This window comes from Perissodus microlepis, chromosome 10 (genome assembly GCF_051167445.1).
Source record: "Perissodus microlepis isolate ML-2025 ecotype Zambia chromosome 10, ASM5116744v1, whole genome shotgun sequence".
Taxonomy (NCBI): Eukaryota; Metazoa; Chordata; class Actinopteri; order Cichliformes; family Cichlidae; genus Perissodus; species Perissodus microlepis.
In genome coordinates, this window is record NC_140470.1 from 532,046 (window position 1) to 550,473 (window position 18,428).

General features: G+C 42.7%; 1 protein-coding gene across 6 annotated transcripts; it reads left to right on the forward strand.

The window, feature by feature from the left end:
* Positions 1 to 123: 123 nt before the first annotated feature.
* Positions 124 to 18,355, forward strand: tiprl (TIP41, TOR signaling pathway regulator-like (S. cerevisiae)). Of its 6 annotated transcripts, XM_084941353.1 has the most exons (13): positions 126 to 234; positions 1,137 to 1,264; positions 1,692 to 1,871; positions 2,197 to 2,296; positions 2,372 to 2,503; positions 2,595 to 2,690; positions 2,788 to 2,850; positions 13,019 to 13,111; positions 13,579 to 13,755; positions 14,311 to 14,382; positions 16,361 to 16,403; positions 17,333 to 17,462; positions 17,661 to 18,355. In XM_084941353.1, the coding sequence occupies exons 2-13, from the start codon at positions 1,140 to 1,142 to the stop codon at positions 17,785 to 17,787; spliced, it is 1,338 nt and encodes a 445-aa protein (XP_084797479.1). In that variant the 5' UTR covers positions 126 to 234; positions 1,137 to 1,139; the 3' UTR covers positions 17,788 to 18,355. The 6 variants fall into 6 exon arrangements, with proteins under 6 accessions (XP_084797475.1, XP_084797479.1, XP_084797474.1 ...); XM_084941349.1 differs by lacking the exons at positions 13,019 to 13,111; positions 13,579 to 13,755; positions 14,311 to 14,382; ... (1 more) ...; positions 17,333 to 17,462; positions 17,661 to 18,355 and adding an exon at positions 7,782 to 8,341 and having other exon boundaries at positions 124 to 210; XM_084941348.1 differs by lacking the exons at positions 13,019 to 13,111; positions 13,579 to 13,755; positions 14,311 to 14,382; ... (1 more) ...; positions 17,333 to 17,462; positions 17,661 to 18,355 and adding an exon at positions 7,782 to 8,341.
* Positions 18,356 to 18,428: the final 73 nt, after the last annotated feature.

Sequence of the window (18,428 nt, forward strand, 5' to 3'; positions counted from 1 at the left end):
TAAAAACAGACGATTAACTCTCCGAATTTATTTCAAAATGTTAATGAAACACTGTGAGATCACCACTGAATTCGTGTTCACCCACAAACACTGAAGAATGATTGTTATCTATTTTTTTTAAAGAAAGGTTTGAAAGTGGAACCAAAGTGCGAGCGTCACAAACATCACCGAGCAGATTTCACCGGCGTACCCGGGAGCCTCCAATGACAGGTAACGCTCGACAACAACATCAAGGTAAATGAATGTGTTTGTGTGTTTGTGTACAGCCTGTGTGTTTGACCGCAGAGCTTTACGTTCACAGCGTAAACTGGGACGAAGCATTTGGAGCTGCCTGAGCGAACATTGAGTCAGCGCAGGGAAACAAACGTCCAGCGAGCCTTTATTTGTTTCTGTGACACGGCAAACACGCTGTGCGTGAACCGAGCCTGAGCTACTTTAAGTGTGCAGATCGTGCAAGTTTCTAATAATACGAGTCACAGATTCGGTATGTTAACTCATAATAAAGCTGCTGACGGCCTGACCAACATTTAGTTATTCCTACAAACCGACCAGCTTGTAGGAATAACTAAATGTTGCACGGCTGACAGGAATTTCCTTTTTTTTTTAACCTCGGATGTCACTGTTATTTGGGATTTTTATCCTCTTTAGCAAAATGCGCTGCGCACAGTGATTTTCTCAGATTGTTGTGCAGCAGCTGGCGGGCACGGAGCTGACCCTGACTGTAGTCACAGCTCTTCACTGGCACAATGCTGCTCTTCTGTCTCGGTGCCCACGTTTGAGCAGCTTTGAAAACCCTGACCGGGGATCATTTGGATGGTCAGCATCTGTGGGCCACTTCTGCAAATCATCAGCGGGTTTCCCACAGTCGAAATTTCCACAACTACTCCTGTGAGTGGTTTCAACTTTGGGACCAGCTACAGCCAGTAAATCGCCCTTTTAGTGAAAATGTCTGGAAAGGGGTTTTGCATTGGTGGAAGGAGCTCACTGTGTCCTTGCCAGATTTGGTCTCTAACAAAGACAACACGTGAGAACTACAAAGTCATCGCATTTAAACAGACAAACACACCATAAGCTCTGAACAGCAGATACTGTCCACCTGTTCTGTTTGGACAAACCTGCTGATGTTTGTCTTGCAGTTGATGCTGGCCTCTCTGTCCATGATGATGTCACATGGTTTCAAGAGCAGTAAGCAGGACTTCAACTTTGGACCATGGAAAGTGACTGCTTCCAAAAACCACATCATGAAGTCCAAAGACATTGAACGGTGAGATATTTGTCACATTTTAATATCAGCTAAGCTGTGTTGGGTCCAGCCTGTGTAACCAGGCTGACTGTCAGAGTACCAAACAGTAGAGCCTGTATGTCCACATGAGTCGTGTTTACATGATCAGCTGTTTTTGCCTGTTTATTGCATCACAAAAGCTGTAACACACGTCCTCTTCATCAGACAGCAACGCACCGAGTATCATCACATCTTCTCGCTGTGATGTGATCACATGGTGGAAAAATAGAAATAACCATAAATGAATAATGTAGACACTGAAAGAAGCAGCCGCGACACGTTAAAGAAAACAAACTAATGTTGTTGCAGGCGCTGCTCGATTTGTTTCTGATGTTTTGAATCCTCCCAAAACGACTAGAATAGATGAGAAAACCTGATTGATATCAGTCTTCACTGTTTGACTTTCCAGGCTAGCAGAAGACATGAACATGCCTTCTCTTCCAGAGATGTTGTTTGGAGACAACATACTGCGCATCCAACACACGGACGGTTACGGGATTGAATTCAATGCTGTTGATGCCCTGAAGAAAGTCAGCAGCATGGAGGATAGCGTCAAGGTGGCGTGTGCTCAGGAATGGCAGGAGAGCAGGTAAGACGCTCACTGTTAGCTTCTGTCAGATAATCTTCTCTGCTTGGATAAAAACCCACTTTCAGACCAGTACTTGGGCCTCAGCGTGCTGCTGTGTCTGTCTACGGCGTTCTGCGGCAGATTTTCTGCGGCACCGCTGTGTTGCACCAATTTTCTGACTGTCAGCTACTGTCCAATGTATTTGACAGGTCTTGGTGTTTCAGTCATACCCTAGAGAACAAAGTGTGGTGCGTTCATTCTCTCAGCTAAAGCTAAAGGTGTAGCATAGGCTCAGGGTTACACTGGCTGCACTGTAGTAAACATCTTGGATGATATCCCCTTCCAGAGCTGATTCTGAACACTCTAAAGATGTGATCCGACCTTATGACTGGACGTACACCACAGACTACAGAGGGACTCTGACAGGAGAAAGCATGCAGATAAAGGTAGGCAGGTTTGACACTGTTCACTCTTTACAGTCACAGGTTTGTAAGAAAGTGATGTGAGGTTTTCGTGTGAAGGTGTCTGAGACTGCCGAGCGTATTGACATGGAGAAGCTTAAGGCTCGGGAACACATCATGTTCTTTGATGAGGTGCTGCTGTTTGAAGATGAGCTGCACGACCATGGAGTCTCTATGCTTAGCGTCAAAATTGTGAGTGCCGTCTTCCTGTCGCGTGGGACTGCCAAATCCAAATGAGCAGATTTAACACTGATGATGACGATGATGTTTCTTGTTGATGCAGCGAGTGATGCCGACCAGCTTCTTCCTGTTGATGCGTTTCTTCCTGCGAGTGGACGGAGTGCTGATTAGAATAAACGATACTCGACTATATCACGAGGTACGTTGTTTCATCACCTGAGAGTGTGCTGCCAGATTTCATCACGGGCAGGTGACAGACTTCAAAGTGACTCACGTGATGTAACGTTTGGTTTCAGGCTGGGAAGGATTACATGCTGCGAGAGTTCACTACGAGGGAAAGCAAAATCTCAGAGCTGAAGGTGAGCAGTGACACAGAGCTGTGATTCTGTTATTTATTTCCACTTACTGGCTTCTTCGATCCAAAGCAGAGCCCGAATATTTTCATGTTCACGAAAGGCTTTGTGTGAGTTTGAACGTTGTCTGGCACTTTATTCTAGCACAGACTCCTTTTGGATTTGTTAATAACTGTGTCTGTTCTTGTGATGAGATGTTTACAGAAATGTTTGTGTTTGTTCAAAGGAGAACTTTATATCTGAAGATCCAGCTTATAAAGAAATCTGTAGCTTTTATAGACTGGCACACATCACATCTCAGTGGGGTTGGATATCTAACAATAATAATAATCAGGGCTCGCAAAATCGCTAGCCCGACGTCCCGGGGCTAGCGATTTTTCCAGTCGGGCTACCAAAATCTATCTCTGCCCTGCCCGTCCGGCTATCGTAGGAAGGAAAAATATATGTCAATGCTTTTGCATTCTTTCAGAAATGTAGCTGGGTAATTATGTCATTGGCATCGGTGAGCCACTGTCAATATGTGACATATTGAAATCGCGTTTGAATTTGCGCTTGTTTTTTGCTTTCACTTTGCAATCGCACGAACTGTGTATAGAGAGCGACAGCACTGACTGGTGAGTGATGATCATTTGCGCACCAATTCCTCTGACATCGTCTTATCAATCGTTAGCTTACTATGCAAACATGACAAGTGAAATCTCCTGCAGCTTAAACATGTGAGAGGTTGATCGCGCAGAGAGTCGCTGAGCGTGATGTGAGTGTGTGTGTAAAAGCAGCAGGATATATGTTTTAGTTGTGCTGAGCCAAATAAGACAGGTCAGGGTGAAGAAGTGACAGCCAAAGAAAAGCTTACCACAAAACGGAAAAGTTATGACAAATCAGACTATAAGGCAAAAAGAAAGTGCAGCTTTATGGTTTCATGGACAAAATAATTTCTGTGGCTGCAACATGACGAGCTAAATAACCAGGGCTGCACATAAGTGGTCCGCAGGTGCATTCGCTGTCAAAATAAAAAACGCGCACAAGATAAGAAGTTGCAACGCGTGTTTGCGTACATAAGATTTTCAGGAGGAGGACAGACATTTGTTTAGAACTCTTAAAGATGCCGAAGAAGCTCCTTTAAGCAATTACTGTGATGTTCCTCCACCTCCAAAGAAATGTCAGAAGGAGTCCGAACCACAAAAGAAGCGCGTATTCTCGGAAAAGTGGTTGCAGGAGGTGAGCTGGCTTCAAACAAATGATGAACGCACAGAGATGTGGTGCAGAATGTGCCGTGAAAATCCCACTCTAGCGGACAAAAACAGTGCCTTTTATATGGACGCAAACGCGCGCTGCAACTTCTTATCTGGTGCGCGTCTTTTATTTTGACAGCGAATGCGCACGTGCGGACCACTTATGTGCACCCGTGTAAATAACATAATGTTCTGCCGGGTGTGTTGTTGGTTTTCCCTCGATTTCTGAGTCGACAAGCGATTTGTTACTGGGACCAGTCATTTTAAGAAAGGCCCCCATTAGAACCCATGAGAAATGCAAGAAATGCATCATTGCTCAGTCTGCAATATCTTTCCCAGAACAAACACCAATTGCAAATAACATACTAAAAATAAACCTGAAAATCAGTTTAAAACAGCTACTATGTTGCAAAGACTGAACTACCACTGGCACAATGTAGCAGTCTTTGCAAACTTCAAAAAGCAAACGGCCTCGATCTTGGTTCCACTTGCCTCTTACCCGGGACTTCAGTGGAAATTTCAAATTCAGGATCTGACACAGACTGATTCATGTCCTACACAGTTCTTACAAGTTCATAGAAATTTCTGTTCAATTAGAACCAAGTATTTGAGTTGATGATTGTAATTTTTATACAATGTTGTAATTTGTGTTTCAACAATTTTTTGATTAATGTTTTGTTTCCGTTACAATATTATACTTTAATGTATAATATTGTAAAGGAAACAAAACAGGAAACAAAACATCAATCAAAACATTGCTCTCTTTTTTATTCGGGCTACTTAAATTTATTTTGGGCTAAAACTGAAGAGTCCCTGCCCGAAGGGCTACCAGGGATTTTGAAATTTTGCAAGCCCTGATAATAATAGTCCATTTTAAAAGCACCTTTCAAGACAACCAAGGACACTTAACAAAGAATAAAACACATAATAGATCAATAACAAGATGAAGAACAATAAAAACAAAAAAGCACAAGATAAAATGAACAAACATTAGGTTCACAGTGAATATGCAGATTTGAACAGATGGGTTTTGAGTTGAAATTTAAATTGGGGGAGAGAAAAAGTGTTTCTTATATCTGGGGGAGAGAGTTCCTGAGCCTGGGAGCGGAGCAGCTGACAGCTCTGCTTCCCATGCTGGTGAGGCAGAAGGAAGGCACAGCAAGCTGGACAGAAGAAGAGGATCGAAGTGAAGGGGCACAACAGGTAGTGCTTAACAGGTCAGAAAGGTAAAAAGGAGCAAGGTTATGAATGGCCTTGAAGGTGAGCAGAAGAAGTTTGTATATTATTCGGAATTTCACAGGGAGCCAGTGAAATTCCTGAAGAACAGGGGTGATGTGCTGGTAGGAGGGGTTCTGGTAATAATCTGCCTGGTAATAATGCAGGCAGCGGAGTTTTGAACCAGTTGAAGCTGATGGAGGGATTTTGGGGGGAGACCATGTAAGAGAGAATTACAATAGTCAAGGTGGGAGGTAACGAGACTGTGGATGTAGACTGGGTGGGGAGAGAAGGACGTAATCTGTTAATGCTGCATAGATGGAAATAGGCAGGTGAGATCATTGATGTGAGATTTATAGGACAGTGAACTGTCTAGGATGACACCGAGGCTCTTAACCTGAGGAGAAGGGAAAACTGGAGTTATCGATGGTGAGTGAGAAATGGTTCGCCTTCAAAAGGTTGGATTTGATGCCTGTAAGGCGGATTTCAGTTTTATCCTCATTGAGCTTTAAAAACTTATAATCTACTGACTGGACTGGTTATTGTGTTAGAAAAGGAAGGAACCACAACATGAAATGAAATGAAAATAATCACAGGCTGAATTCAAAGACAAGCTGAAAATCAAAGTGAACAAAAATGTGCACCAGGCTAGTGCTTGTTGCCAGAATGGGCCTCAGTAGTGTTTATGCCGCCACATGCATGCCTGACAACATGGGACCATGCTCCTCCGGTGCACTAGCAGCTCTTCTCACAGATCTGGACCGAGCTCCTGGACAGTCCGAGGTGCAACCGAACTATGATGTCCCTGAGGTGTTCAGTTGGATTGGGGTCAGGTGAGGGTGGGTATCCATGGATATGCCTCCGTAGACCATCACTCACCCACCGCCAAACCGGACATGCTAAACGATGTCCTTCAGGGTAAACTTGCCAATCAGGCTCCTTGGTCCTGGGCAGCAAACACAGCGCCCCCTAGAGTACGTCATGTCCTCGTGAAGTTGGTGAAGTCTGTTCTGCTGCTTAGATGGAAACAGCATAGAACAATATGAATGGGTGAATAAAGCATGTTGTATAGATCACCTTGAGTGCTGTGGGAGAGAAGAAAAGTGCTATATAAGAATCAGTCCATTTACCAATATTGTGTCGATGGTAGTTTTGCTAAAAAGATGTCCGACTCTGAAGCTTTCTGTGGTCCCCTCTCCACCTGGACTAGTAGCGTTCTCCTGTCTGAGCGGTGTCCAGAAAAACAACGTGGGTTTTATTGGCAAACTTTGTGGGAAAACCTGGACACATGGTGTCCATCTGTTTCCCCATGAATTAATGCTTCGGGTTTTAACAGGATGAATCTGTCTTTATTAACAGGTTACATACCACGGACTTCCAACCCTTACTTGAGCCAGCTGCCTTGGCTAATTATAGACTGATATCTTATCTTCATTATAGACTTTTTGAAAGAGAAGTAATCAAAGAGTTAACTCATCAGCTCCAAAATAGGAATATTATACTTGGTCCTAAAAATGTTAAAAGTTGATGTCCAACCTGATACTTGGCTCAGATGGCCTCACCTTTGTCTCCAATAAAACTGTGAGGAATATGGAGTCAGTGTACATTCAACAAATACGTAGAGCTAGCCTGATTCATTTGTGCAATGTCATTAAAGTTAGAACCATCCTGAGTCAGAGTGCTGCTAAAAACTGGTTCATTATTATCAGGATGTCCAAAACATGACCTGAAAAGCCTTCAGTTGACTCAAAGCCCCGCCCACTGGCACTGCAAAGAGATTATTAGCTTCTCTTCATTGGCTCCCTGATAAATTCAGACTTGAATTTAAAATCCTTCTCATGTTCAAAGTCTGTTCAGCCACATCCTCAACACCTCACAGTTATTATCCTGACAGAGCACGTCGCTCTCAGACCGCTGGCTTACCTGTGGATACTTGTTGGCTGATGTATCAGTAGAGGACGCTCCAAGCTATCAAAATGTAGGATGAAATATTTAATTCTAAAAAAAAAAAAAAATCAGAACAAAACAGTTAAATTCATGTTGTAGAGGGCTAAGGGTGACGATGGAAATGTACTAAAACTGTACAACAACAACAATAATAATGAAACCAGCGTCAGACAGCTGCCTGTGCCCGTCCTGGGACGAGATGTCAGTGTGCAGAAGAACCCCAGCATGTTAGCAGCGTGTTTGCAGAGGAAGCTGGGAGCTGTGGTGAGCTCAGTGTACTCGTGTTGTCTGAAGCAGCACCAGGACTGCTCACACTGACATGCTGACTGTGCTGCTTGGCACCATCACACGTTCATGATGCTGTTTATACAGCATTTAGGATTTTTGTTTTTCATGGGTGATTCTGAAGTACATAGATTATTATTTGTTGTTTTTTATATAAATATGAATATTCAGATCTATTTTTACTTTAATATGTGGTTATATTTTTATTTTGACTCCAGATTAGTTCTTCAGTTTGATTCGTTGTGTTCTCCTCTTCAGAATGTTCCGGCTCCACTGTTCACCGATCCCAACGAGGTGGCCCAGTACTTAACCCTGAAGATGACCGAGTGTGAGAAGCTGGAACTTCCTGTGCTGCAGACTCACACAGCTGATAATAAAGTCATTGAGTGACAGTATAGTGAAAGATCCGCGCTAACTGTTCTGCATAGTGACAAACAGAAATATTAGTCTTAAACTGTTCCTTTATCTCACACCAACGCAAAGCCACGACTGCTCTTACAATTATCTGTACAGGAACAACTTTTTTCATATAGTTTGCCCTTAAAACTAGAATCTGCTTCCTGTTTTGTTCATATTTGACATTTCTTATTATGAGACCTGCTTTGTAACATAAAGCATTGTAGAATAACTGTTTCTAATATTAGTTCATCGGTACAAAACAAAACAAACAAATCCTGTATTTTCCAAATTCAAAATCAACAGTTTGTGTAAATATCCCTGCTGAAGGTGAAGAAGTGTATTTTTCCTTTGTGTCTGAAGCACCTTCAGATTCAAATGTCTCCCATATGGCCACATAAATTTTGTTTGTGTAGTAACTACGTTGCTTTGTGTGTGGTCGATAGTTCTTTCCTGACATTTTTAAGTCATTCCCTCTATCAGACAGCATTCCGGTTGGACTCCAGCTGGGAGCGCTTTGAGCCTCACCAGGTGAACAATGAGAACATGTGATGATAGTGTTTTGTAATAATAGCATAATGGCAGTAATAATATTGCACAAAAAATGTTTCAAATATGAATTGTTATTACATTAAATAATGTAATTTATAACAAACATAATCGTCATTATCCAGAAAGAATTCCCTGAGTGTATAACAACCATGAAAGAGAGTTGGGAGCTCCACTCTTGCACTGACAAAATATACAGAGTCGTGTGTGATGATGTGAGTGCATCATATTTTTAAGAGCGTGTTGTTGCAGTAAACCTCTGCCACAGGATTGGTGGCAGCTGGAGTTTTCTAAAAGGCCTGTTACAGTACAGACCTCCTGTGGAAGCAGCTCCCAGATCAGACTCAGGAGACAGACATCTGCTCAACTTTCAAGATCAGGCTTCACATCTCTCTTCACTGAAGGTAGTCCGTAAGAGATGACAGGATGACCCCAACCTCAGCAACAGGACCACTCTCAGCACCGACCAAGTGTGTTTGAACTGTGTCTTCATTCCACCTACTTCACATACAAGGGTCAGTTCCACAGGCAGAAACATGGGTGTGCCATGGGCTCCCCAGTTTCATCCATTGTGGCCAACTTGTACATGGAAGAAGTGAAAAAGAGGGCTTTGCTATCCTACCCTGGAACACCACCAAGTCATTGGTTCAGGTATGTGGATGACACCTGGGTGAAAATCAAATCTCAGGACATACCACATTTCACGGATCACATTAACTCGGTGGACCGACACATCAAATTCACCAGGGAGGATATGAAAAGTGGCAGGTTAGCCTTCTTAGACTGTGAGATTTCCATCAGTAATGGGGGACATCTAAAAGCTGACGTGTACCGTGAACCTACACATACGGATCAGTATTTAAGGTTTGACTCTCATCATCCACTGGAGCACAAACTGGGCGTCATCAGGAGAGACCATCTCTGAATGAAGGAGGGGGCCTAAGGGTGCATCTGTCACCATCTTACAATGCTGTGATTGCCGCCATTCCCCAACTCTCTGTGAATGGTACTCATGGCCATTGATCATTGGTTGTTGATTTTGATCAATCCTATAGTAAGGTCTAGAACAGGTGACCCTGAACCTCCCCTTAGTTACACTACTGTAGTCTCAGACTGCCGTGGACTTCCTACCAATCACTGAGCATTTCCTCTTTACGTCCTTCATTTCACTCACAGCTGTTTGTACACCACCTGTGAATGTCATTCATTTTTACCAACTCTCTCCCATTGTTGCTGTGTTCTTTCTCTATATTAATGAGGAAAAATGTGTTTCCCACAAGAAGTAGATGCTTAGTGTCCCAGGATGTTGTGAATATCCTGAAGACTTGTTTCAAGTCGCTTCCAAAAATACAAAACTTTTGGAAGTCCATGAAAACAAAGAAAATCATTTTAATATCTAACCTGTTGTGTGGATGTGTAAATCCAATGTTCTAACATCTAGACAGCTAATAATGTTCATGAATGAGACTACAGACAGGTAGGTGTTCATTAAATGTGCATATAACATCAATATAACAGTTTTGAGACCTCTGACATAGCGTGGTCTATACATCATGTCTGTTACTGAAATATGATTAATTAGGTGCATTTTTTTGTAATTTTTTTTACAATAAATATTAATCACAGTTCAAGTATGTAATCCCAGGGAGAAATGTTTTATAATGAACACGTAGTACAGTACACTGCAGCCAAGTGTAGACGGTAGTGATGGGTCGGTCGCGAACGAAATGGCTCTTAGAGCCGGCTCTTTGACGTGAACGACGCGAGCTGGCTCCTTATCGCCAGCTGTGTTTTTTTTTTTTTTTTCTTGCTTTCTCTCACCCTCTCTCTCACACTTTTTCCCGCTTCACGCCGCACGCCAGTCTTGTGCTTTATGCTGGGCAGAGGGGGGAGGGGCGGTAGTTACACTCGCAGTAGCACAGAAACAGAGCGGGAGGGAGAGAGAGAGAAAGAGAGCCAGGGACAACAACGTCACATTAGAAAGGTATAGTAATCATCCACAACTATTTTCAGTGGCAGATGATAAAGGATTCAGAAAGTTTATTCACGCAGGTCCATATGACAGAGAATGTGCATCTTCTTTTTGTTTTCATATTATAATTTATATTTAATTGTGTTGTGGTTTGCAGTGTTTGTGTTGTTTCACTTTAAATTGGTTTAAAAGGAAAAAACTGAAAATGTAAATAGATAAAAGCTGAAATGTGAATAGTTGGTTTTTGTATTATATGATTTATTTATTACATTTTATGTGGAGTGAATAAATAAAAGTATATTTATGGTGGCCCCTAGAGACAAAGCACGTGCAAACTCCAAGACACGTAAAAACTCAGAAGCACGTAAAAACTCCAAAACACGTACAAAAGACAACAGAAGTGCTCCAGGATGCTAGGGCGCAGTGTTGAGCTTTTGTTACCTAGTGGCTACACAAGCCAGCAAGTACCAACGACCGGATTTGGTGTGTGGTAGTAACAGGTAAATGAACATTTTTTAAATTATTTGAATATATATGAGTGCTGGTGTATAAATATACAAACAATACACATGCTTTCAATTGTGTAATTTAAGTGATCTAGGTAGCTCTGTTTTGGAAGTTCAGTTAACGCTAGAAATGTGTTTTGGAGTTTGTACGTGCTTTGTCTCTGGGGGCCACCGTATATATTTATATATAAACATATATAAATAAAACCACTTTTTTTTTTACATTAGTAATTCCTTTTGTGCATAATTTTATATTGTTGTTAATAATAAATTAACTAAAGAAACAAAACAACCTAAAGAGTCGGTTAGGAGCCGAAAGTGTCGGATCTTTTTATTGAGTCAAGCTGAAAGAGCCGGTTCTCTAAAAAGATCCGGAATCCCATCACTATCAGGAAGATCCTAAAATGTTTCAGCAGGACTCATCTCACTCCAAGCCAGAGGGGGCGCCAAACACAGAAACAGACTGGGAGTAATATGGCGCACAGCTCTCGGCTCGGACACACGTCCAATCAGCTTTCTTCCTTCCTGACAGCTGGCCAATCACGGCGCCCACGTTCAGGCTGAAAACTGTTCAACATGGAGACAACAGTTGAAAAGCTTGAGGCGATGGTAAGCACAGCGTCAAACTCCTTTTCCCGACTGTATCTTTTCGCTGTTGAACCGCTATTGATCGTAGCTTTGTACACGGTGTGCCGCTCACAGCAGGCGACTCACGGTTGTCTGCTAAGAAACAATCCAAAGTCAGGCCCATCAAATACCGCAGGACCGCGAAGGAGCTCGGCTAGTTTCAACATCGCCGCCACTCGAACGTCACAGAGCAACTCGGAGCAAGCAGTCCGCAGCGGGACCAAGTGTAGCATCGCTCTGTTGTTTTAGGACTTTTATTCACAGATTGTTTGTTTTTCGAGACCGTCTCAAACACCAGCTGTCTCCTGCACATGGCTCAGTGCATCAAGTCTCACGGTGCCAAAGCCAAGCGTACTTACTTCCCCGTAACTCTTATTGCAGAAGGGAAATGGGAGGATGTGCAGCCTGTAGCTGAACTCTGTCTGTCTGTGCTGCTGACCATCTGTACCGGTTGTGCAATCCTGGGACTAGTGCAAAGTTTACCGTGTGTGAACCTCGAGCTGTTGGCAGATGCTCTGACTTCATTGCACTACTGTATCAGACAACTAGTAGTGCAATAGTATTGTCAAAGCATCTGAAAACTGCAAGGACCACCTCTGTGTTTACACACCTTCAATAAATGCATTAAAGAAAAGATGCACTTTATTTACCTCACAGCTGGAATAAAGTCGATATCAGATAATTACTTATCTGTAATCCAAATGTAAATACAGCCATTGAAAATAAGTCTAAATACAAATATTAACTTGTAATACAAGAACAATATTTAAAATAATAGTGTGTGTGTGTGTGTGTGTGTGTGCGCACATCGATCCTTACTCCTGCTCAAGCTGGAGTAATCTACACATTTGTGCTCTCTAAACAACGAATCAGACGACTTCCTTCTTAAGTTCGCTCCGATGTGGCTGCAGCTGTACAGCTGTCAGGGTAGCAGCAGTGACGTTGCTCTCTGAACCACTCAATCACTCATCAAATCAGAAACTTGAACCACTGGCCCCCTACAGTGAGGAGATCTGATGGCTGATGTTGTCTGGGGACTGCTGGACCATAGACCATCTTTATCCACTGTCCCTCCTCTGCACATGTCCAGACCTTTGCAGCCTTGTGTCTCTGTGTCCTGAGAATGCATTGGTCAGTAGGTGGTGAGTTCATACCTGTTGATCTCTGATCTGGAACGTTTCTTGGTGATTTCCACCCAGTGGTACAGAAGACCCCGGTTTAATCCTGAAGTTACCTGGATATGCCAAAGTCCTGCTGCCTAGTACACACTCTGTCCTGGAACAGCAACATGGGCGCTGCACGTCATATAGTGTAACATGATGAGGTTCACATAAAGCAATGAGCTGTAAGTGTGATTCCACCAGGCATGTGGAGTCAAACAGCAAAGAATCTGAACATGGTGCAGGAAGTTCAGTGCCACAATGTGATGCACTTTGTCTTTGCAGTTTCTGAAGGCAGAGGCAGACCTGGATTACATTGAGAAGCGGTTGAAGCTGGACTTCATCAACAGCAGTGCAGAAAATGGATGTCCAGCTGAGGTGACTAACAGATGACATTTCTCCCATCATCTGCAGGCAGAACTAGAGAAAATCAAACAGCTCTTAGTGAATTACTGGCTGCTAACACTGAGGCCTTTGTGCTTGGAAGTTGTGTATTATTTGTCTTTTGTTAAAAAAAAAAACATGATGTCATCAGGATACACAGAAGAACAAACTCCAACTAAAGTGAAAGTAAGATGAACCGGCCTATACCCATAAAGATGCTAATAGTTATAACCGTACCAACCAGTACATGTAATAAGACATAGAAGAGGGAAGGAAATCCCAGAACTATCATTCAGTTCACCTGGATGCAGCGCTTCCAGTGGGAAAAACACTTTGTCACTCAGTGATACGAGTGATGCATGAGGTAGAACATTTCATGTTTGCAGAAAGGCAATAAGAGAAAATCAGGTACACACCTGAGCATGTAGTCTGTGGGCTGATGATTGACCATGTGCTTGTAGAACAACCTGGCAGTGGTGCTGGAGAACCTGAAGTCTATAAAGTCCAAACACTCAGCCCTGTGCTCGCAGGTGACGGAGCTGACGAGTGCACAGAAGGAGTCTGTAGACTCGATCAGAAACAACCTCAGCGACGTCATGGAGCTGCTGCAACACTTTGAACAGACCACTGATATGGAGGTGGGTCGATCGACACTTTATGACTGTTTAACATAGCTCACTGATACAAGTACTACTGCTGTGGGAGGTCAGATTTGATTAACCATCTAATCAAAGGGAAAATGTGCAAAGATACGTTGTGGTGAACTTGGCGATGAAGTGAGGAAGGCGTGAGAGCACTTGAAGTGCTAATTCAAAGTTTAAACTGGTCTTCCTGTCCCAGAGTACCTGCGCTTGGCCCAAGAAAGCATCAATGTTGAACACACACACAGAGACTGCAGAGAGCGCTTTGACGTGTCCTAGGTGTGGTGTTTTCTTTTCATTGGTTTAATCACAGTTAGCAAGCTGCAGCAGCCTCCAAACACGGTGCAGCTACTGCAGTTATATCCATAACATGTGTGGAAAGCAGGCCTAATGACATTTAATCACATTCATTGTGTGTATTGTTCACGGGTTTGTGCACACACCTCCATCCTGCTGCAGTTTGTGGGTATCGTGCAGATCGACATTTCTCCTGAATTCTCTTTAAAGCTTCCATTCAGGATCTGCTGTGTTTCCTTGTTGGTGTCTCTGCAGGTTGGGACACTGACAGAGTCAGAGCGAGAGTCTGTAGCACTGCTAAGTGCTGTCAGTCGCACCACAGCTGAGGTAAGCAGTACGACACCTTTAGACGGCACTTCTTTGATAGTGGACTAGAAGCATATGCTTGGTTTGCTTCAGTGGGAGCTTAACAGGAGGAGCCAGGGCTGGACTGGCCCGGAAGGCCAGTGGGTCGATCGAAGGGCCGCTGAGCAACAAGCCCTTTGCTCATTTTCATTACTGCCCTATCACATCTCCTCACTGTGTGCCGTGCAGAGCAGAGTTTAGTGTAGAGACGTGGAGCCGAGAGAGAAAAAGTCAAACTAAGTACAGCAGTGGTAGCTGCACCATCATCCACAGTGGTGCCAGCAGCACATGCCATTGAATTTGTCCCACGATGTATCATTTTAAATAAATTACATGAGTTTACATGTCAGTAAGGAGTAAGAAGGATGTAATCCCAGCCCTTCTCCTCTCACAGTGAGCCACAGAACGTCTCTGCTTCCAACCTGGACTGTGTACATTCATCATCATCATCATCATCATCATCATTATTATTCTTAGGTTTATTTCCTGCTGGTCTCGGTGCTGAGTTCAGTCCCAGGCTCCTCATTTCACATTTAAAACCTGATAGTGGCCCCAGTGATCCCCCAGTCCACCTGTAATATTCACAGTATGTGGTGTTGTAGCATAGCACTGCTCCCCACCCGCAGCTTCTTCTTTTTTCCTTTTTTGTTACACAACACGACTGTCACTTCACCAGAGCACATCAGTCGCTGCTGCGCTTTCTTTGTTTGCTCTTTTTAAACATAGCGACAGAAAGATGCTCTGAGCCTGAAAATGTGGGATCGTAAAGAATCAAAGGCCATGTTCACACTAATGCGTTTCCGTTTGAAAACGCATCTTTTTCTCTCCGTTTTGGCCTCCCGTCCACACTGAGACGCCGTTTTTGCTCAAGGAAAACGCAGCGTTTTGAAAACGCTCTCCAAAGCGGATACATTTGAAAACGCCGTTTTCGTGTCGCAGTGTGGACAGCGAACCCGGAGCCTTTTTGAAAACAATGACACATGTTAGTCATGTGATGCAGTCATGTGACCAATTAAACTAAGATAGCGGAGGGCGTTACACAGCAGTTGTTTCGTTTGACAGCCCTGTTAAAGATTAATCAGTCTGTACGTGCTCCAGAGAGCTTTTCTTCAAATTCTTTAACGCTCACTCGCGTTTGCAACTTTGTACTTTTGTGTTGCTCGCAGCAACAACTCCACCTCATTGTGAGTCCATTTAACAAACTCGGTGCTTTTCCTCCACATTTTGCCGCGACGTTTCAAAGAGCCTGAAAGTAAATGAACAGCAGACAGAAATGAGGCGGGCTGAATCTTCTTGCTCCTCACACATGCGCAGGACTGGAACGTCAGCATCTTCGGCCGTTTCAATGTGGACGCACACCTCTATGAAAACAATAGTGTGGACGCATTTTCAGACGAAAACGCTGTTTTCAAATTTATCCGGGGCTAGTGTGGACGTAGACAGAGTGTTACATAACTTTAATACTTTTACACACAGCAGACGGCTGCAGATACTTTTAGTGAAATACGGCTGAAGATTGAATTTTTGGTATGAAAATGTTTTGTGCTGTTAAACAGAACGAGGACATAGTTTGCACATAGGAACTGAAATCCTTTTTGCTGAATAACAGCCTCACACACGTCTGCTGAGCGATCCCAGTCTCTCAGCTTTATCTCATTTGATGGTTTTCTGACATGGACTCTGGTCTCCAGTTCATCCCACATTTGAACTTCCCACTGGCTGAAGTTTTTGTTGCCATGTGTAAATTAGACCTTCACTTGATGTTACAATCTTTGAGCTTCACAGAACTGAAGCCCATCACAGTGGTTTATGCTGTGGATCAATAAAAACCGATAATATTGACCCTGGTAATTCTGTTACTCTGTACAAAAATAAATGTAGATGAATATGAATCAGTGCTTTACCTTTGGTCAGAAGCTCCTGTTTCACTGCCTTGTTACCTGCTCCATGTTTCTTCCAGGTGTGTTCAGCTGTAGCAGCTTCTCACCAGGAGCTGCCACAAAGTAAGTCTGTTACATTCAAGTTACATTCAAGTTACATTCATGTTACATTCATGTTACATTCATGTTACATTCAAGTTACATTCAAGTTACATTCATGTTACATTCATGTTACATTCATGTTACATTCAAGTTACATTCAAGTTACATTCAAGTTACATTCATGTTACATTCAAGTTACATTCAAGTTACATTCAAGTTACATTCATGTTACATTCATGTTACATTCATGTTACATTCAAGTTACATTCAAGTTACATTCATGTTACATTCATGTTACATTCAAGTTACATTCTGCCCGTCTGCTGATTGGTTCAGGCTGAAAAGTCTGTGCAGCTGTTGGATGGACTGAACAAAACGCAGATGTTAGTCCCCACAGCTTCAATTGTAGTAACGTTTCTCTGAAATTGAATATGTAGATTTTCTAAAATGCTTCAATTTTAAATTGTAGATTTTTATTATTGTAGAGTCTCAGTGCTCTCATAAGATCATTTGAAATCATCTTGGTGCACTTGTGGTGAGCCACTGGTATTTCGTCAAATGTTCGTAGCCTTCAGAACCTAAAGTAACACTTATTAAAATTTATGAGCACACCTATTCAGCGTTGGTACAGTTCATGGTAGTTTGAGGGTTTGAATGATTTCTTTGAACATTTCTTCAGCATCACCCTGAAACAGGATGTTTGCATTTTGACAGCATTGTGCAGCAGATGAAACGAGCCGGTCCTCCAGACCTCTCTGTGTGTGGTTACAGGGTTTTCCTATATTCACCAAATGTTAGATTAATGAATAATAAAATGCTTTTAGATGGTTAGTTTCAAATCACATGTATATTCAACTCCCCTGTCCCTCCGTGACCAAGTTAAAGAATTTCCCAACCTGTGATGAATAAAATAATAATGATCCATGTCTGATCTGTCATTGTGTCCCCAGGCAGTGAGTGTGAGGAACTGACTGCAGCCATGCTGGAGTCGCTCCCCCCGAGCGTACGCTCCAACATCAAGCTAACTGACCTCAATACGTTCTACCAGCAGCTGCAGCAACATCTGGGCAAAAGTAACAGGTTGGAGAAAAACAGCTGTTATTGTGAGAGGCTATGGAAAAGTAAACTAGTTCATTCTGAAAAAGCTTGATTACATGTTGAGTCTGGATTGGCTGTCACTGTGTAAACGTATGATTACAAGCAGCCTGTAGTCTAAAGAGTTTTGAGTGGTCTGGGCCAGAAAATCAGTTTATAAATGTGAATCCATTTCCATTGCAGGGGATCACTTAGCGTGCAGAAGATGAAGCAGTTGAAGATGAATGTGAGCGATGCTAAGCTGAAGGTCCTGCAACAACTATCTTTAGTTGAGCTGGACAGTAAAGGCCATGTTCGCCTTGTGCTCTGAGCAGAGCGATGGTTGTCACAGTATGTACCGAGTTCTTGAGCAGAAACTAACCACATGGGTGGGATAGACGCATACAGGCCACGAGATGTCAGTTATACTTTCAGTCAGCGCTATGTTCGGTCTGTACGTTGTATAAATGCTCAGATAGATTCACCAAAGTACAGCGCCGTCCTTTGAGCACTGGGGCATAAGCTAGCCACAATGATGCTGTGAAGATGCACAGTGTGTGCTGCCTGTTCATGTTTTTCATGTTATGATAAGGTTTATTGTAAAAATATATGATTACATTTTAACACAAGACCCTTTCCCCTGAGTAAAATGCTAAACCTATAAAGATGCTAATAGTTATAATGTATTTTTGTCACTGCTGTAACTCATTTAAATGAGTAACTAAATTACAGAGTTTCTAACAGTAAAATCTACCTTCAGCTGTGTTGATTGAAACTCGAAATCTTAATACTTTAAATGTACAAAGAACAATGATGGACATTAAAATAAATGTAAAATTGTAATGTGTGGTCCTCTCACTTTGTGAGGTGTGAAATAAAAGATAATGCTAAGGGAATAAGATTGTTTCATTCATATATGTATGTGTGAAAAACGCCGCTCTCGCCGCTGTGGGCGGTCTATCCTCCAAGCTC

Bases quoted from the DNA above. Each gene is read 5' to 3' on its own strand.
- tiprl (XM_084941353.1), top strand. From the start codon at position 1,140: ATGCTGGCCTCTCTGTCCATGATGATGTCACATGGTTTCAAGAGCAGT. The intron at 14,383-16,360 runs GTAAGCAGTACG...TGTTTCTTCCAG, and splicing joins TCAGTCGCACCACAGCTGAG to GTGTGTTCAGCTGTAGCAGC. The intron at 17,463-17,660 runs GTTGGAGAAAAA...TTTCCATTGCAG, and splicing joins CATCTGGGCAAAAGTAACAG to GGGATCACTTAGCGTGCAGA.